The sequence below is a fragment of the Pinus tabuliformis genome, chromosome X, assembly GCF_031772625.1.
Source record: "Pinus tabuliformis cultivar Carrire ecotype Pingquan chromosome X, CPIR1, whole genome shotgun sequence".
Taxonomy (NCBI): Eukaryota; Viridiplantae; Streptophyta; class Pinopsida; order Pinales; family Pinaceae; genus Pinus; species Pinus tabuliformis.
The window spans coordinates 53,537,935-53,557,937 of record NC_142308.1 but is presented as its reverse complement, the minus strand read 5'-3'; the positions used below and the strand labels follow the sequence as shown (position 1 = coordinate 53,557,937).

General features: G+C 37.0%; 1 protein-coding gene across 1 annotated transcript; it reads left to right on the top strand.

Annotated features, from left to right (window-relative positions):
* The first annotated feature begins 17,849 nt into the window (after positions 1-17,849).
* LOC149138302 (uncharacterized) lies at positions 17,850-18,269 on the top strand. The gene has a single exon (XM_089450328.1). It carries the CDS (start codon positions 17,850-17,852, stop codon positions 18,267-18,269), a length of 420 nt encoding a protein of 139 aa, XP_089306454.1.
* The last annotated feature ends 1,734 nt before the right edge of the window (positions 18,270-20,003 follow it).

Genomic DNA, 20,003 nt, shown 5'->3' with positions numbered 1-20,003 from the left:
TTTCAAGTTTCCACCTCACACATGGTTCTACTGGATTGGAATTCCACTCTTCTAGTTCCAGCATCGTCATTTCACCTATCGGCCCCTAGCCTCCCCCTTTTAAATGAATAGAGGTGATTTATGTTAGCCTCACTCTCACATTAAAAACAATTATAATTCCAAATAATTAAATTAATTAAAATCATGAAAGTTAGGATTTAATCCTACCTTTCTAGATCGAGTTTGTTCCTCATGGTTAGGAGTCAGTTTAGGCTTAGTTGGTTGAGAGATTCTCTCCAACTAGTTAGGCTCCTAGATTAGTGTGTTGTGTTGAAGATAGACGCACTATATTGAGACAAAATTCCTCATGTATTTATATGTATCATAAACATTATTTTAATAATGAAATTCATGAGAATGAGAGACTACAGGAAAGTCTCTCATGCCTTTTCCACCATGTCTGGTTTTTCTATATTTCTGATATTTATTTTATGAGTGTGAGTGTGTTAATTAGTTTTCAACATGTGGTATAGAGCTAATGGAGATCTTAGATGTAGATCTGATGATTGTGCCTTCAATGATGAGCTCCTTGGCATAGAGGGATATGCCCACCAATGACAACCCACCTTCTTCACTCCTTCCTTTCTCTCCCAGCCTTACACCACCCCTCGAGCAATATGCAGGAGCTGCCGGCGTCTTTAAAGTGTGGTCTTGGCCACTACCCATCTTCAGAAACCGCGTAATTAGTATATTTCTGTGAAAATTAAATACGGCCGCAGGAGATTCATGTTTCTCTATGGTATCAGAGGAGAAGGTGCAAGATCCACGACATGAGATCATAGAGTGGTGATGTTTGACGCTGACCTATTGTGTGTGGCATTGAAAACATCAAGTATTTTTTTCCCTCAATGGCTGCAAGCTTCCCAAGCCGACCCAACTGGTTCAGGCGTAATCCGAAGTTGGCATCTGGAATCTAGCATCTGGTAGTTGACGAATTTTGCAACTTTGAAGTTGGCATCTGACAGTGTTGGTGTCGGTAGAGCGTGATCTTCTATACCATTTTTGAAACATTCATCCACTTAACCTTTGAGTAATTTGGCATTAAATTATCATTTTTTCCTCTTTCATTAGAAGGGTTCTCGATCATTCAACTGTGTGTGGCATTGAGATCTTGAGTCTAAGCATTGGAGTCTTAGTGAAACTCGTTCATGAGAACAATTAGATAGCTTGCCATTCTAAGTCTGACAACCATCGCGTCATCAATCTATTCTGTTAGAAGGTGTTAAAGCCCCGTCAGGACCTGATAACTGATATTGTCGGCCCCAATATATTGGAGTTTCGAAAACCCCTATTTCTAAGTTGATAAAATCGGGTTGAAGCCCGATGGGTAACGATACCGCATAGAGGAATGTGGATAAGAGCTCGCTATCCATGGGACCCTGGCCACAACGTATTGAGTCCATACAAAAATTGAGGATGGGTGCATGCAGTTCAGTCACAAAATTCCAAGAAGTTTTTAGTGTGATTTGGAGACAGAGAGCAGAACCAATAGGTTAGTTGTGTCAATTACGATGTGTAGTGAATGAAGACCATTATGCTCACTGCATGCAGACATATGGTTGGAGCTCATTGTTTTCTAATAGATTTGGAGCTCATGATTTTCCACAAGGTCTCATCCATATTGCACAAAAGTTAAGGTTCACAACCTGAGTTACAGGTTGGAGCTTCAATTGCACGGGACCAAACTATCATTGGCTATGTCAAAGTGAGTTATAGCAAAATCAAATTTTGTCACTAAATGGAGAATTCACAAAAGAAGAGTTGAGGGTGCCTACAACTTTTGGTAAAAGGAAAACAACACAAAGGTAGATTTTGGAATGTGAAAGGGAGCGGATAATCAAACTCAAATAGGATAGCATTTCTTCAACAAGGAGATCAAATTCACACTTTTGTGATTCGATTTTTCATCCTCGTTGATCTTTGAGTTGAATGAGAATAATCTTTCACAATTTGGATCAGTGTCACTTCTAATTACACCAATTCTTAGCTCTACACTTGACAAAGGTCCAATGATGGAATCTCCTCAAGCCAACAAAATAGTTAGTTTGCAATCAGATTTGACATTCAATTCATATAAAGGAACATAACCATTTTTTTAATTTGATCAATTTATTATATCCTAGCTTGAAAGCATGTCATGTGGAATGTATAAACAAGGTGTGAGTTTTGTCACTTTGGAGAGGTCAGTGTTTATAATAAAGTTTTTTGTTTGGAGTGATAAGTGATATTGAGAGTGATAAGTTGAATTTTGGGATTTTTTTTATTTTGGAGTAATAAGATGAAATGATCTTTTGTATTTGTAGTGATAAGTGAAAGTCATTATTGTAATTCAAAGTAATATTTTACTTTGAGAATGATTGAGTCAGTGCAGGCAGTTTTTGAAGACAATTTGCTTCCAAAGTTTGCAAGTGTGACATTCTCATTAAGAAGTTTCCATGCCAAAGTTGTGACATTGAAGAATGATGTACTCAAGTAATTAATAAAATCATAATTTTTGTGGTTCTTGTGTCCTAGATCCGCCTGAAATTTAATAAGGGGATCTTAGGTACACTGTGTGTAATGAATGCGTGTGCATGACTTGTGTTCAGATTACCAAAATGCTCTCTTTGTATTATGCTTAAACAACTACATGCACATAAGCAAGATTAAGTATAATAACGCTTAATCAAGCTTAAGTACACAAGCAAAAAGTGTCACATCATCAACTTGATAAGATGATATTCCAAGCAAGCACATTTCACATCATGTAATCAAAGTAATCAAGTTAAGGACGCTAAAAAATCAAGCATTTCAAGCTAAGATGACATCAACATCATCAACACTTTTTGTATCACTTGTAGATAAACATTTTAAAACTGAATTGTATGGGTGCATTCTCAGTTGTAACCGACACCCTAATTTGAATTGTTAAGGTGAATACATTAAGTCAAGTAAGTCATCATGTGAACTTGTCATTTGTCTCTTGGGTGCATTTTCGACAATGTTCGACACCCTTCCTTGTTAAAATCATCACATTTAGTGAGTACATTAAAGAAAGCACAAAGTGTAAGTAATCAATCAAGCAAGTTCAAGCAAGCCATCTAGCAAGCAATCATCATGAAACAAGTGTGAATTCTAGTGAGCATCAAATCAAGCCAGTGTTTAACACAATGTAATAAACAATAAAGCAAGCGAGCATGTCATTCAAACGACAAATCAAGCGAGTGTGTCATTCAAACAACCAAGCAAGTGAGCATGTCAAAATCAAGTGTGAAAGTTCAAATAACGACATCTACAACAAACGAGCCAGTGTGAATTTGATTGAAGCATTCAAAAAGTGTCAGTGAAGCATTCAAGCAAAGAGATTGTCATCAAGCGAGCATGAAATCAAGAGTTCAATCAACCAAGTTATAAAACTCTAGCAAGTGTTTAGAGCATCAACAATAAGCAACAGTACAAGCAAGCATGAATTCAAAGTGAACAATCTAACATGGTGACACACATTCAACTGTCCCAAATTCTTAACAATTTGATTTTATCATCAACTAGCGACATGGTGAACATCAACAAAACAACTCTTGCTGATATTCAAGTGCATCTTCAACATGCACATGAAATGATTGAGTTTCTTCAACTGGAGTCACAACTTCAAAGAGATGAGTTGCAACAGAAGAGTGATGTTTCCAAGTCTTTCATCTGTATAGATGAAGATAAAGATGTTGATTCCAAGTCACTGATCCAACCAACTTCAAGTGTCGAAGTGGTCCCTGATCCAATTCAACTTTCTTCCAAACCAATCATCAAGCCATGGGAAGAAATTCAAAGTAATAAAAATCAATGAGGATTAGGATATGACAAAGATGAAAACAACTTGCATATCCCCGATTATTCTAAGCCGATCAAGTTCATCAGTGCAGGATTTCTTGATCAAATAACATCAACAAGCCATGAGAAAGTTGCAGACAAACAGAAATACACGCAAACTGAAGTTGTAATCAAACTAAATTGCCTTCATTTTCAAAGAATCGATCATCTGGAAGATTAGTGTTTTGATCTCCATCCTTGTCACCATTGTGGCAAGTCAAATCATTCATTAGCACAATGCAGCAAACAACAAAAGTCAAGTAAATTGAAGATCGATTATTCATGGATTGATCCCTGGGAATAGTCATCCACGGTCAGAAGGTTGTATAATTTTTACAATCGAATTCACTCACACATATTGCAGCCAACAATAAAAATGAATATGGTACTCTCATGCAGTTGAACGGGGGAGTGCACCAGTGAAGCACTCCTACACCTAAAGGAGGGGAGTTCAGAAATAATTTGAAGAAAATTGTCTCTCCTTTCAGCTAACAAAGGGGGGGAATGTCAATGAAATTGATAGTGGCTGTCAAACTGAAAGTCTCAACAACATCAGCGAAGCAGCCAATGGGAATTTTAGTGGTTGTCAGAGTGAAAGTCTCGACAACATCAACAAAGCAGCCAGTGGGAATTTTCATCAGCGAGTGAGCATCAAAAAAATTCGCCAGTAGGCGATTGACATCAAAGTCAGTTGTGAGTAGTTTTCAAACACAGCAAAAGCAACAGTGAGTTGCTTTTCCAACGTCATCAGTCAATGGGAATTCTCAATATTTTTTCAGTGGACAAAGGATGCTGATTGCAAGCAAAGGATAGATGGATCCTTTTGCAGCTTGGCACATGATGGAGTTATCATGCGACATTCAAAGATGAATCAAACATGCAGTTGATTCATGTTCTCTTCAGATTTGAGTTTTTTCAGCATCCAGCTTTGGCGGTTTTTCAGGCAAATGTTTTTTTGAGGATCAATAGTTTCAGCATGAGAACTTGGAAGATGGTTCCTGGTTCTTAATTTGGACTTATCATTGAAGGGGGGAATGTTAGCCTCACTCTCACATTAAAAACAATTCTAAGTCCAAATAATTAAATTAATTAAAGTCATGAAAGTTAGGATTTAATCCACCTTTCTAGATTGAGTTTGTTCCTCATGGTTAGGAGTTAGTTTAGGCTTAGTTGGTTAAGAGATTCTCTCCAACTAGTTAGGCTCCTAGATTAGTGTGTTGTTGAGATATTTTCTCAACCAAGTTTGTTCAAGATAGATGCACTATCTTGAGACAAACTTCCTCATGTATTCATATGTATCATAAACATTATTTTAATAATGAAATTCAAGAGAATGAGAAACTACAAGAAAGTCTCTAATGCCTTTTCCGCCATGTCTGGTTTTTCTATATTTCTAATATTTATTTTATGAGTGTGAGTGTGTATTATTTTTTTTTTAGTTTTCAGCAATTTTAATATTAATCGATAGGCAGATGTTTTGAAGCACATATGATAGGTACCATGAGCACATATAATTTATTTCTTAGCATGAAATTGTTAATATTAAACAAGTTATGCATGAGAGAAATGAAGTTTCATACTTAGAAGTCTTGGAAGAAGTGGGGAATTGGGTTCCATACTTGGGTACACCATGAGCACACTGTGATCAATATCTCCACATTGTTGATCTTTAATAGCATTGTTAGATCCCTATAATACTAGTGTATCCTCCATATTGTTATTTGTTTTCCCCATAGAAGCCCACTGTTTTTATCGTTGTTCCCTTACATTATTACTATTATGTGGGCCCTAATTATATTTTTGACCCTTTGGACTCCTTATATACCAAGGATGTATTGTCATTGGAATCATCTAATAATTATTTATTTATGTGATGTAAAGGGAGGTTTCAACCTCAAACTGGTTTATTATCTAGGTATTGATTTAAATTTTTCTTATGTTTGTGTGATATTTTTGATCTGGATACATAACATTTGGTATCAGAGCTCTTGATCCTAGGGATTTGCTACTTCAAGCATACCATTGTGGCATTTTCGCTACATAAAGGATATATATTGATGAACATCTGGTTACAATTTAAAACCTTGGTTCGCAATATTTTTGGATATATGGTCCAAGGAAGTTAGGGTTTTTGCATGCTCTATAATTCTGTCTCAAATAGGTGCCTCAGGTAAAATCATCATAACTTTCTTTTTGAGCATGACTTTTAAATTTTGTAAAATTTTGCTGAAATTTCATGGACTATAGTTTCTTTAGTACAATTTTCATGGCCTAAGGTGGAAACAGTGACAAGTGGCATCCCTTACAAGTTCACTCCACTGAACCAGTCCATAATCAAGTCATCATGGAAGAGTTGGCATAAATTTACATTGAAGAATTTAATCTCGGTTGAACATTTGGCGTTGGAAAGAAGACATATATCTCATAACATAAATTTAGACCTTGGGAAGTTGAAATCACTTAGATACAATAGTTTCAAGGTCAGCCAGGTCGACAAGCTCAAAATCCAACTCTTAAAAGGCATGTATTTTTAAATTTGCCTAAAATTTGCTTGGAAAAATAGTTTGAAGTGATTCAAAGGGAATAGTAAAGAATAAATGTCATTTTTTCATTCCAAAATTCCTCCCAAAAAAATGACACCCATTAAGGCCTCAAAAATATCTACTATGATGCATGAAGAGGACAAAAGGTAACATGATATATCAAAATTATGGGACCAAGTGCAACAAATTTTGCTCTCACAAGGAGAAACCAAAGATGAATTAGAATCGATGATGAAGGGATTAAAAGTAGAAATAAAAGGGGAAAGGGATGGTTTAAAATAAGACATGGAAGGTTTTACAAAGTTGCTACAAGAAAGGCTTCCTAATGGTGACAATGTATATAGTCTATTTGGATGATATAGTGGTATATAGTGCTAGCTGGGAGGAGCATATTTCACATTTGACACAAGTGCTGGAAACATTGAAGAAGCATCATTTGCTAGCAAATCTCAAGAAGTGTGAGTTTGCACAACAATCCTTGGTGTATTTGGGATATGTGATTGGTGGAGGGGAATTGAAGATAGATCCTTCCAAGATGGAGGCCATCATGAAATGGTTGGTGCCTACTAATGTTACTTAGGTTAGGAGTTTCATTGGAGAAACACACTACCTGAGGAAATTCATTGCATTGTTTTCAGTGGTAGCAACACCTCTCAACACCATAACAACAAGTGGCAAGAGTTTCCAGTGGGGAAAAGGGAAATAGAAGGCTTTCAATGAGTTAAAAAATAAGATCAATGAAGCACTAGTTCTGGAATTACCAAACTTGCAATGGCCCTTTGAATTGGAGACAGATGCGAGTGGGTATGTTATGGGAGTTGTCTTGATGCAAGGAGGAAGGCGCATTTTCTACCATTATGAAGTATTTCATGGGGTAGTTCTTAACTACCCTACCTATGATAAGGAGCTCTATGCCATGGTACAAGCTATGAATAAGTGGAAGCACTATCTGATGGGAAAGGAGACAATAATCCACACAGATCACCAGTTGTTACAATACTTGCAGGCCTAGAATAAGCTACAATAGACCAGACACTACAAGTGGATGGGGTTTCTACAGCAGTTTCATTTGGTAATCAAGTATAAGAAGGGAAACAAAAATAATTTGGCCGATATGATTTCAAGGCCACTCACATCAAAGATTAAAACTTTGGGGACTCTTATGCACATGGAGAAATTCACCCATGATGCATACATAGAGGCATATTCAAAAGATGAGGACTTCAAGGAGGTGTATCAGCAATTGCAGAGTCAGAGTCATGTGCACGATCGCGATAGCACCATTGACTACCATCTCCAGGATGGGTTACTCTACAAGCTGGATAAGCTATGTGTTCCTAAAGGTGAGCATTTGCAGCTATTTAGAGAGGCTCACACCTCCAAGGTTGCAGGGCACTTTAGTGTAAGGAAGATTGTGGCTAACTTGTAGAGGTATGTGTATTGGCCCAAGATGTAAGAGAAGGTAGCTAGGTTCATAAGAGAATGTATGCTTTGTTGTACCAACAAGCCTAGGAACATGAAAGAGGGTTTGTATCATCCCTTACCTGCACCTACTCTTCCTTGGGAAAGCATTTCCATGGACTTTGTGGGAGGTTTACCGCCAACCAGGAAGGGACATGACTACCTGTTCATGGTAGTTGATAGGTTCATCAAGATGTATGTTTTGATGCCATGTAAAAAGACCACCAACAGACAAGAAGCAACAAACTTGCTCTTTGGACAGGTCTGGGTACACTTTGGGATACCAAGGAGCATCATTTCAGACAGGGATACAATATTTCTCAGTGCATTCTGGAGTACATTATGGGAGAAGATGGACACAAAGTTGAAGAGATCTACAACATTCCATCTACAGACAGATGGGCAGACAAAATTAGTCAACAAGACTTTGGTGCAGCTTCGAAGGGGTTACACCGAGAAGCATACGAAGACCTGGAATGAAAATATGGTATATATACAACATTCTTATAACAAAGAAGTCCACACTTCTACAGGAAAGTCCCCATTTGAAACTTGTTTTGGATATTTTCCACCTTCACCTTAGGATATTACATATGGGCAGCAAGGAGTGAAGGAAGACCTTACATGAGATGCTTTGAGGGATGAAAATTTTATAGAGAAGATCATATAGATCCATCTACAGGTACAGAAAACACTGCAAAAGTCGCAGGTGAAGTATAAGGCTAGGCATGATCAACACAGAATAAAGAAATCATTCAAGGTGGGAGACATAGTATGGATATAGTTGAACAAGGAGAGGTTGTAGGGGCGTTGGTAAGAAAATAAAGGCTCTAAGGCATGGTCCCTTTGAGATACTGGAAAAGGTGGGTGATAATGCCTATTGACTCAGTTTACCACCATATATTCACTTTTACTGAGTTGTAAATGTAGATAATTTGAAACCCTATGAGCCTTCCATGCTAGATCAGGAAGAGGAACAAGTCCTACCTTCTGTGGAGGATTTGGCACCAGATGCTCATGTAGAGTTCATAGAAGATACAATTTTGCATCAGAGGTCGAGAACTACAAGACAAGGGCAACAATACCTTTGGCGTATTGGGTTGAAGAGACAACTTCAAGGCAAAGCTAAATGGTACACAAAGAGAAGGTGGAGGAAACATTTCCTCACCTCATTCAATAAAAGCTTTTTGGGACCAAAATCCTCCCAAAATGGGGAGGTGTGATCTGAATTGTATCATTATATTGTTTTTCATCCATCTCGATGCATTTGGAGTGGAAAAAGTGCAGGAATCATCTCACGGGGACCGTTTTTACTGACGGGACCAAGTTTGGTGAAACGGGGTCTGAAACCTTTCGGGAGCATTTTGAGGCATAAAGTGATGTTTGTTGGAGGTAAAACTTTCCCACTAAAACACATTACCTTTTCATGTTATTCTACACATAGAGATCTTTCCAACGGTGCAAGAATCGTGTCAATCGGAGTCCGTATGCAAAAGTTATTCCATTCAAAAGTTGACTTCCTGTTTACACACCTATAGTTCGAGAGGATGTCGCATCAACCCCCATTATTCATGGAAAAGGGGCTAGCCATATGTTTGTGATATAAAATACTCTAGAAGAGTCTATTTTGTAACTCTAGTTAAGAGTTGATGTAGTCAAACTTAACCACTAGTAGGCTATCGGGCTGTGTTATAACCGAGCCACTAGGAGAAAGAGGCATTCCATTTTTTCGAGAGAATTTTGTTCCATATTTGAAAAAATATAGATAGGAGAGATAGGAGGTAAGAATAAAGAGAGGATATGTGCACTGTAGCAGCCTACGGACCACATACATTACTTCTTTGTATCTGCAACTATATTTCTAGACAGAGAAAGAGAGCAAAGTGACCTCACCTTCCAGCTAGGTTTTCTGCCGAAAGGGTTTCCTATATGTTTTAACCCCGTACAGTAATTACATGCATATGAATTCTAAAAGCACAGAAAATAAACAATGCAAGAGCATAACACATAAAACACATATACACAGAGATTTTCCCCTGGATCCCAAAACGGGACTACCAGCTTGATTTTTCATTATGTTCCTTTCAATGTTATAATACATATTTATACATGTTGAAGCATCCAATACCATGGACCGAAAACCATCGCGTCGAAAAAACATGTGCGAAAATCATGCACAAAACCATAGGTGGGTCCACCCAACCTAACATAGGGTCCAAAACCAAAATTTTCCAGGGTGCTACCTCAGGCCCCATAAAGCGGGGTTACGGGTACACCTCAAACCCCCTGTTAATTACGTGGAAAGAATATAACACAATCCAACATTCTCCCACTTGTTGTTTTCTTTCCATGGGGGGCCACAAGAGAGCTTAGTCATTTTTCAAACCCTGAAATGCCCATTGTCTCTTTACACCAAGAGAACTTCTCAGAGCTCACATATTTTGTCAATGCATCTGCAATATTCTTCGAAGTGTCCACCTTTACCAGCAACACCTTTTTGTCTTCTATCATATCCCTCACAAAGTGATATTGAACATCAATGTGCTTTGTCTTTGAATGATATGCGGGGTTCTTTGCCAAGAAAATTGCACTTTGGCTGTCACAGTCTATCCTTATAGCTCCCTGTACTAACCCCATACTTGAACACAATATCCGCAACCAAACTGCTTCCTTGCTTGCATAAGTGGCTGCCATGTATTCTGCCTTTGTAGTTGATAGTGCCACTACAGATTGTTTCTTACTCATCCAACTGACTGCACCTCCAAAGAGGTTAAACACATACCCACTTGTAGATCTTCTCTGACCCAGATCTCCAGCCCAGTCTACATCAACAAAGCCATGAATATCCAACACTCTGTCCAATCCTGGTCTTCCTTGGTAGCACAAACCATAATCACTACTGCCACGCAAATACCTAAAAACCCGCTTCACTGTTGTCCAATGCTCCTTTCCTGGTTTTGACATAAACCTACTCAATACTCCCACTGCATGTGCAATGTCTGGTCTAGTACAGACCATTGCATACTTCAAGCTATTGACTGCACTTGCATATGGAACACGAGACATGTCCTCTTCCTCTTCTTGTGTCTTGGGACACTGTTCAGTAGATAACCTCACACCTACAGGAATAGGAACCTTCACCAGTTTACTCTCCTGCATATTAAACCTCTGCAGTATTGTCTTGACATGCTTCCTCTGGTTTAACTAGAGCTTCCTCTTTTCCCGATCTCTTTTAATTTCCATGCCCAAAATATAGTTTGCAGCACCAAGATCTTTCAAGTCAAATTTGGAGGAAAATTGGGTCTTCAAATCCTGAATAACTTCTTTGTCATTTCCAACCAGCAACATATCATCCACATACAAGACCAGATAAATAACGCGGTCACCAATTAATTTAAAATACACATAGTGATCTGCTTTGCTTCTGGTGAAGCCAAGTCCCCGTATAAATGTATCAAATTTCTGATACCACATCCTTGGTGATTGTTTTAACCCATACAGAGACTTCTTTAACTTACATACCAGTTCTTTCTTACCCTTCAACGCAAAGCCTTCAAGTTGCTTCATGTAGATCTCCTCTTCCAGATCCCCGTGAAGAAATGATATCTTCACATCCATCTGTTCTACCTCAAAATCAAAAGCAACAGCAACAGATAAAAGTAATCTAATAGAAGTTACCTTCGCAACAGGAGAAAAAATATCACCAAAATCAATTCCCGGCACCTGGGAATAACCTTTTGCTATTGAGAATGCAACAAGATGATGTATCTTAGTGGAAAGGAGTCGCCTTCAGTAAGTGGGCCCGCAGGCAAATTATGGCACAAAGTCTATTTTTAGACTATGTCTATTTTTAGACATATGGATCATGGTCTATGAGCTGCAGAATGTTGTTTATGGATTATTGGTCATGTTGGGAAAAATAGACGGACTTCTATTTTTGGATCATAGCAGGAGTGATCAGAGTCTATTTTTAGACTGCTAGTCAAAAATAGAAAAGTCAAATATTATTGTCTCATAATAATATTTAGACTATAAACTTTATCTTATTCTCTTGGAGCACTTCAGTTTGAGCTACAAATGTGGCACATGCAGCTGTCAGAAGGAAATATGCTTTCTTTGTGGGTCAGTTGAGTTGTTGCATGCAGGACTTCAGTTAGAATTCAAGCAGTTGAGTTTGGTGGAGTTGATTGTGGAGTTGACGGAGTTGTGTTCAGTTTGACTTGGTTAAACTAGTTGTAATTAGTATAACTGCAAATAGACTAATGATGAGTTGTTAAACTAATTATTAACTCATAAAGCAACTAAAGAATACATCAGTTAACTCAGTTTCATGTCAGTGCATGTACAGTTCAACAGGGACAGGTGTTAGAGGTTGAGATTGCTATCAATTGTGACTATAGTTGTGCATGAGGATTTGCACAAGCAATGTATTGAGTATGCCAATGAGTATTGCGTTGATTTTCCCAGTAGAATAGCCTGTGCTCACGTGATTTCCAGTGTGAGTGATTCTCAGCAGGTTTATGCAATAGAGGTAGGCAAAGCAGTGGAGCATATTTGAACTTGTGACTTGTTTGGGTCTGAGCTGGTTTGTGTGTAACAGGTGGATATAGTGCTGGATACTTGAGAGGAGTATTGTACTATGTAATTTTACATGTTCTAAATCATTAATATACAGATAGTGTGGTGTTTTCAGCTGTAAGCTTTCCTCGGGTTACATACTGTGTTAATGTATGCATGCTATTGGTGTTTCATTGTTTTTGATGCTGCTAAATTGATGATCAAAATAGAGGAGCTTATGTATTGTGCATGTATTCCGCAATAGTGCATGATCAGGATAATATCTGTTGAATATGTGTTTATTATTCAAAATTTCTACATGGTATCAAAGCTGTTGATCATCAGATCTACTATTCAGGAAGTGTTTACATCTTATTTCTTCAGGCAGAGTCTGTAATCAGGCCAAGTAGCCTCTGGATTCATCCTTCCTTTGGAAGGTGAGATATCCAGTGAATGCCCATACAGTCAATCTCTGTACGAGAAATAATTGGTTCTCACGAATCTTAGATCCGAGGTGGTTGAGTTTGGAGCTGGTGGAATTCGAATTTGCAGCAGTGTTTTCTTGGTGTCAACATTGCAATGTCTTTCAACGGATTGCGATTGGAGTATGCTCTTGAGGGCAACTCAAACTATATTGCATGGAAGGACAGGATGGAGGCAGTATTGGATGATAACGGGATGAACGAGTTCATAGAGGCTGATGTCCCAAAGCCTACTAATGCTACTCAAGCTGATGCTTGGCAAAAGAAGACAACAAAGTGTCGAAGGATTCTGTTGGAAAGCGTGAAGGATCACATTGTGTCCAGCCTGCATGGAAAGACTTCTCCATACTTGATGTGGAAGGCTTTAATAGATCTATTCCAAAGTAAGAGTGATCAGAGGAAGCTGGCACTCAAAGATAAACTTAGAAACATCAAATGCGAGAAGGGTGACATTATGCCCAAGTATCTCACAAAGTTCACTCAGTGTTGAGATGAGTTGGGAAGTGTGGGGGTAATTGTCGATGATGAGGACTTGGTGAGCTTGGCTCTCCTTGGTCTTCCGAAGAGTTGGCATTCCTATCAGGACTCTGTCAATGGTCAGGAGAAATTTCCAGGATGGGAAAGACTTTGGTCAGATCATGTGCAGGAGGAGATCAGGCGGAGTACCAGGGACGGATCTTCATCAAAGGGAACTAATGAAGAAAATTTCGCTTTGGTAGAAGGGGAAGAGTAAGAAAGCTTTGCAGTCTAGTGCGAAAGGCAAGAAGCAGGACATGTCCAAGGTGAAGTGTTTTCACTGTCACCAGCACGGACACTATGCCACTAATTGTCTGCAGAAGAAGAAGAACAAGCAAGTTGCTGGATCTGCAGCAGGGGAGGCTCTAGCCTCACAATTTGAGCTTGATTTTTCATTGATCGCATGCTTGGTTTCAAGTGTGATGGGATCGGTGTGGTTCTTGGACAGTGGTGCGTCTTTTCACATGACGGGAGATCGAGATTTGTTTTCTGATCTGGAGCACAAATATCTTGGAGTGCACATTGAGATGGGTGATGATGGTAGATACAGTGCGACCGGTATCAGTACCATTTCCTTTGAGAGGGAGTCTGGTAAACCCTTCGTATTGAAGGAAGTGATGCATGTTCTAGGATTGAAGAAGAAACTTATCTCTGTGGCGATGTTAGAAGACAAGGGGTATGATGTTTTTTTCAGCGAGGGAAAGGCTTTCCTGCGCAGCAGGACAACTGGAGAAACCTGGAAGATAGGGGCTCAAGTGAGGAACCTTTATCAGTTGCCTATAGATGGATGAGCAGCAATAAGCATCCTTCCTCGCTTTTGGAAGATAGCAAGTTAGAAACCTTCATTCCCTTCTCTTTTTACATGCAACCTATGGGAGAGTCAATTCAAAACTGGTTTGCAGGTGATATTTCATGTATACAATATGAATCCTTTCACTGGGCAGAAAGGTATCTACAGAATAATTGCGTTGGTCTTTTAGAGCAAACCCATGAAGATAAAGTGAGATGTTCCTTTGAGTATGGTTTAATGTTTCTCTCTACAATGTATATGTCTCTATAGATCTTACATGCTTGCTATTTTTCTCGATTCATGGGATTGTCCATCATGGCCATCCTCCATAACTCAATTTTTCATTTCTCACTGCGAGAAATCAAGGTTGGATATCAACATATTTGGAAAATCTTAGCCTCCTCTCCAACAATAGTTAGTCAAATATTATGGCACGTCCTACTTCTCAACGTGGTCGCACTCCTAATCTCGGTCAGGGGCGAGGATGATGCCATGGGCGGGGGAAATCTTGACCCACTAGAGGTCGGGGTCTAGGGATCAAGCATGACTTCTTCACGGCTGCAGTCAAATATTGTAGAACCAACACTCATCCTTGGGCCTACTAGAATATTAATGAATGGGAAGCAGAGACAGTAAATCAAACTAATATCAGGGATCAGGAAATTCTGGAGTAGTCCGGGGACTTAATACTAGACCCTAGCCATACACGAGGTCGTCACACTCAGTACCAACATACTTTATACTTATTTTGGTTGGTGAAGACTTTCTTATCGAAGGCTTTGATGATGAACATTATAGGTAACTCAAGTTCTGCAGAAGAGATCCAGGAAATTCACAAGGAATTTTAGTTAATCTAGTGCCAGATTCAACAACAAAATTCTCTCCTTGCATGCATAGAGAAGCACATCCCCTGCTTGCCTCAGACTAGGCTCTCAGGCTCCAGTGCCAAATACCTGGCACCAGTTGATTCTTCTAATGATTAGTATGGCCTTTAGCATAATATGGTTATTTTGATGTTTTAGTCTTGTTTAGTTGATTAATAAGGAATTTTTGTATATATGGTATAGGCTTATCGGGAGTCATAAAGACAATTAAGTTTATATTGCTTTGCTAGACAATCTCAAACAATTCAGATTTTGGATGGCTTATAACTCGACTAGATAGTCAACAAAGCTAGTTTCCCACTAGGCAGGTTGAGACCATCTGGTTCTGAATGTTGATCTTATAACACATGTCCTATTTTGAAACATCAATAGAAAGGTTATGCCAAGCTTACAAAAAAAATTATGTGAATTTATATGATAATATGTATATTAATATGTATAATGTTTTATATATTAATATATAGATATGATAATTTAAAAAAAACTATAATTTTGTTTTATTGTAGAATAAAAAATTCATTTTTTATTTATTAAAAATATTATATCAAAAAAGCATAAATCTGTATTGTTTTATAAAAATAAATATGCATATTTTATTTACAAGACTAAAATTATTTGAATAATGCTTTTTCTTTTTTAAAATATTTTTTTCCATTTTCTTTCTTTTTTATTAATTTTCTATTTTTTTCTTTCTTTTGAACTTTTCTTTCCTTTTTTTTAATATTTTTTTTTTTTTTCAATTTTTCTTTCTTTTGAACTTTTCTTTCTTTTTTTTAATATTTTTTTTTCTTTTTTTCTTTTTTTTAATCACCATTTTAAAGGAATCAAAATTAAGAGTAAGAAAAAGAGTAAGAAAACAAAGGATGATAGTTTTTTTCAAGGAATTAATTCTTTATCTTAATCACATATATCACTATTAAAATGTCTTTTTTTTTCCATTTAAGTGTTAGTTATCACAACCTTATTAAAAAAAATAAAATCATATTCCATTTCTTTTTATTTTATTTTTTAAAAAAATAATGAATTTCTTAATTGGCCTTTGTAGGTCTTAAATTAACTTATTCTAATCAAGTCAAAATTTGAGTTTGATTTTTTTCTTTTAATCATTTCTTTGATCTTGATTTGGTTGTTTTTCTTGGGAGGATGAGCTCAAGCTTAGAGACAAGTTGCTTGTAAATACCCCACAAAATGAGATATTGTAAACTTAAAAGTTTTGTTTTTATAACTCAAAACTTTTATATATTTAAAATTTTTCTATTTAAGAATAATTTTGTCTAATGCATTTTTTATTAAAGTTTATCTCAACACATGTCTATATATACATAAATCTGCTATATTTCTCTCAAATTTTGATTTAAATATAAGTGCCCAAAAAGTTCTCAATATCTTTCAAACACTGATAATACCAAAAGCATAATGGCAAATTGGTAAAACTAGCCTAAACTAACAATCTAGTAACTAACCAAGATTCAAATTAAAAAACCAAAATATAAAAAAATACCACACTTCTCCAAAAACCAATGATGATACTCGAACATTTGTTGATATCATCAAGATCATAAAACTAAATAATAATAAATCCATTGAAACATTTCATTTTCTATATCAAGTGAATCAAATTAAACTATAAAAATGTACAAAACCAATACCCATTATATCTATATAATCCCAAATCTTTTTATGCAATGAATGTGATAAAATACTAGTAGCACTATGATCTCCATCATTTACATCTCTTCATTGTACTATATTATATAAAAATATATTTACTTAATAAATATAGATAAATATATAAGATATATAAAATTTATTGGGTATATATATTTATATCTAACATTTGGGTCTTGAATTTGGACTTAAGAAAAAGGTAATAGTCAAGACTCAGAGTGGAGTGGTCTGATATGAGTAAAAACCAACACCCTAACTATCCTAAGTAATTTCAAGTGGCACATGTATTTACAAATAACAACTAATAATAATAATTCCAAATAATTACCAACATTTATAAATAACAATTACGAATAATTATATTGACTACTAAATTATAATAAATTTTCTCACTATATAAATATATTAATTTAAGTCCACCGTGCTCTTCTTAAAATAGGTCAAAAACCGCTCACAGCACTTTTCTTCAAAATACATATCATTCTTTATTTAAATATTAAACCAAACTAAATATTCATTAGAATCCACGGATATTTGATTTGATATTTTTTATAATGGATAATATCACTCTCTAGCCCCAAATTTAAGGCCCACTCGGATGAAATGCCGTATTTCATCAAAACTGTGAGCATCGAGAAAACCAGCTTCAGGAAGAGCAAACCGCAAGTTAAACATCGCTTACTGTTTTAATAACTCCGCCTGTAGTTTCCATATTTTTTTCTTTTAAAAATGGAGTAATACAAATCCATCCGGACCCAGATGTAGCTATATAGCTCTTTCAAATACAAACCAGTACCAGTACCAGTACCGATAATATCACTGTCTACCCCCACATTGAAGGCCCACTCGAATGAAATGCCGTATTTCATCAGAAACTGTTAGCATCGAGAAAACCAGCTGTAGGAAGAGCAAACCGCAAGTTAAACATCGCTTTCTGTTTTAATAACACCGCCTGTAGTTTCCATATTTTTTTCTTTTAAAAATGGAGTAATACAAATCCATCCGAACCCAGATGTAGCTATATAGCTCTTTCAAATCCAAACCAGTACCAAGATCCTTAATCACAATGGGGAGCTCCATCTCCATATCTTCTGCAATTGAATGTCAGACAGCAAGAATAATATTCTCAGATGGCAATCTAATCGAATTCGGGAAGCACATCAAAGCAGAAAAGATAATTGTACAAAATCCGGGCCATTTCCTCTGCGATTCGGATACTCTGTTCGTCGATCGTTATATGGCGGCTGTTGATTCAGACGAGGAATTGAAGATGGGGCAGCTCTATTTTCTCCTTCCACTGCGTAAATTGCACTACGTGCTATCGGTCTCAGACATGGCTATGCTGTTGCGCAGAGCTAATTTAGCAATCAGATCGACAGACTCCCAATATGACCAGAAAATCCAGACTGCCCCTTCATACGAAAAGTCTAATAGGAATGAAGGGATTTCAAGAGTCCAGTGCGAAATTGCCTTCGCGTTAATGTAAACCAATGAATTTTCTAAGATGCAATCCACAAATGTGGACAAACATCCTTCAAATTTCACATAGACTCTGTTAAGAAATGTTGGAAGAAGCTTGAAAATGTCCAAAAAATTAGCGCGCTCATCATGAATTTTTGCAGATTCAAATGTGTTTTTGTAAGCTGTTAAAGGCTATTAGTTTCTCTATTCATTGCAGGTTAACACAGATTCTCTTGTATACTTGAGTGCTTAAATATGATTCATTAAATTTATGTTGTTGGATTTGTTCGCGCCCACTTGTTTGGTTAAATATTTGCAAGATTCCTCTCTGTCTTTAACTGAAGCATTCCTGTCCTCTGCAAAATCCTAGAGATTCGGGCGCTCAGTGGTCTTCATGGATTCGACCTCTAGACGGGGCGGCCTCCCCCTTCTTCGCTCTGAGATTTGAGCGGCCTCCCCCTAACCCTTCCAGATATTTGATGCATTCTGTACTTTGGTTTCTTCACTGGGTAAGTCTGTTAAACATACTCCTCGTTTTGTCAAAGGTTTGGACTCAGTATATCGAAATGGCCCTTCCGCCTACAAGCGCTCGTCAAATGACTTTGCAGACAGCATTAATCGGGCAAGTTACTGGGATTTGGCCCTCTTCTAGGGCCATGGCAATCTGGATTAATCGTCACATGGCTTTGAAGCTCGCAGACAGGCATTGATCCGGCAATTTATTGGGATTCTTTCTGGGCCATGGCAATCTTGATTGAAAAGAACCGTGTCAGTTTAATTGATTAAACATTTGACACTACTTTTGCGGGATTCATGGCTCTTGATTGAAAAGAACCGTGTTTTAATTGATTAAACATTTGACACTACTTTTGCGGAGATTAGTCCAGGGAGATCACAAATTTTGTTGGAAAATAGTCTAAATTGGGAATGATTTTTGTTAAAATCTGGCCAAAAGTTTGGGAAATCTGAGTTATACTAGTTAAACTTCAGAGTTTTGGGGGTTGAAGAAAGTTTTGATGGTACTGAATCTATTTCCACTATGGAAAAATAATTCAAACACTTTTTTTTGACAAAATTCTAACAAAAAAAATTCCAAACAAATTTGTAGCCTCCATAAACAAAGCCTTTTGCACTTGACGTTTTATGTTTTATTTTTTTCATTTTTTTAAATAAAAAATAAGGATTTAATATTTTTTAAAGGTAGATGTATTTCTATGGTGATAAATGGCTATACTAGGTTTTACAATGACTTTGACCCCAAAAATATTTTTACAACGACTTTGACCCCAAATTTTTTTTTTTTTCTCAATATATGTGAGGTTGTCTTATCTTCCCTTGAATTGTTGGAATGATGATATCACGAGGAACACACTTAATACTCTAGGCTTCACATGGGTTTAGTTTGAATGGTTGGAAAATTTGTTTGTGATCTTATCCATCAAGCAATTTAGAAAATAGTTTTTATTTTTTATTTTTTTTTATTTCTCCATGATTCAAAATATTTTTATATTTTATACAAAGTCATTACATTATTATTATTATTATCATCTAATTTTAAGGTCACGACCAAGTCAGACGCCAAATTGGTGTATGAGATCCCCTTGTTTGTGGGACAAGGACCAAATTGGTGTATGAGACACCCTTGTTTGTGGGACAAGGGACCCACCTCCGCACAACGATTTCACTGCTAAGTTTATGAAGGCATACATACTCTACCCCCTTTGATTCTGATCCTGTGACCTCTTAACAGGAAGCACAT

What these genes read in the sequence shown, in the direction of transcription:
- LOC149138302 (XM_089450328.1), top strand. Translation starts at nt 17,850, where the DNA reads ATGGGGAGCTCCATCTCCATATCTTCTGCAATTGAATGTCAGACAGCA.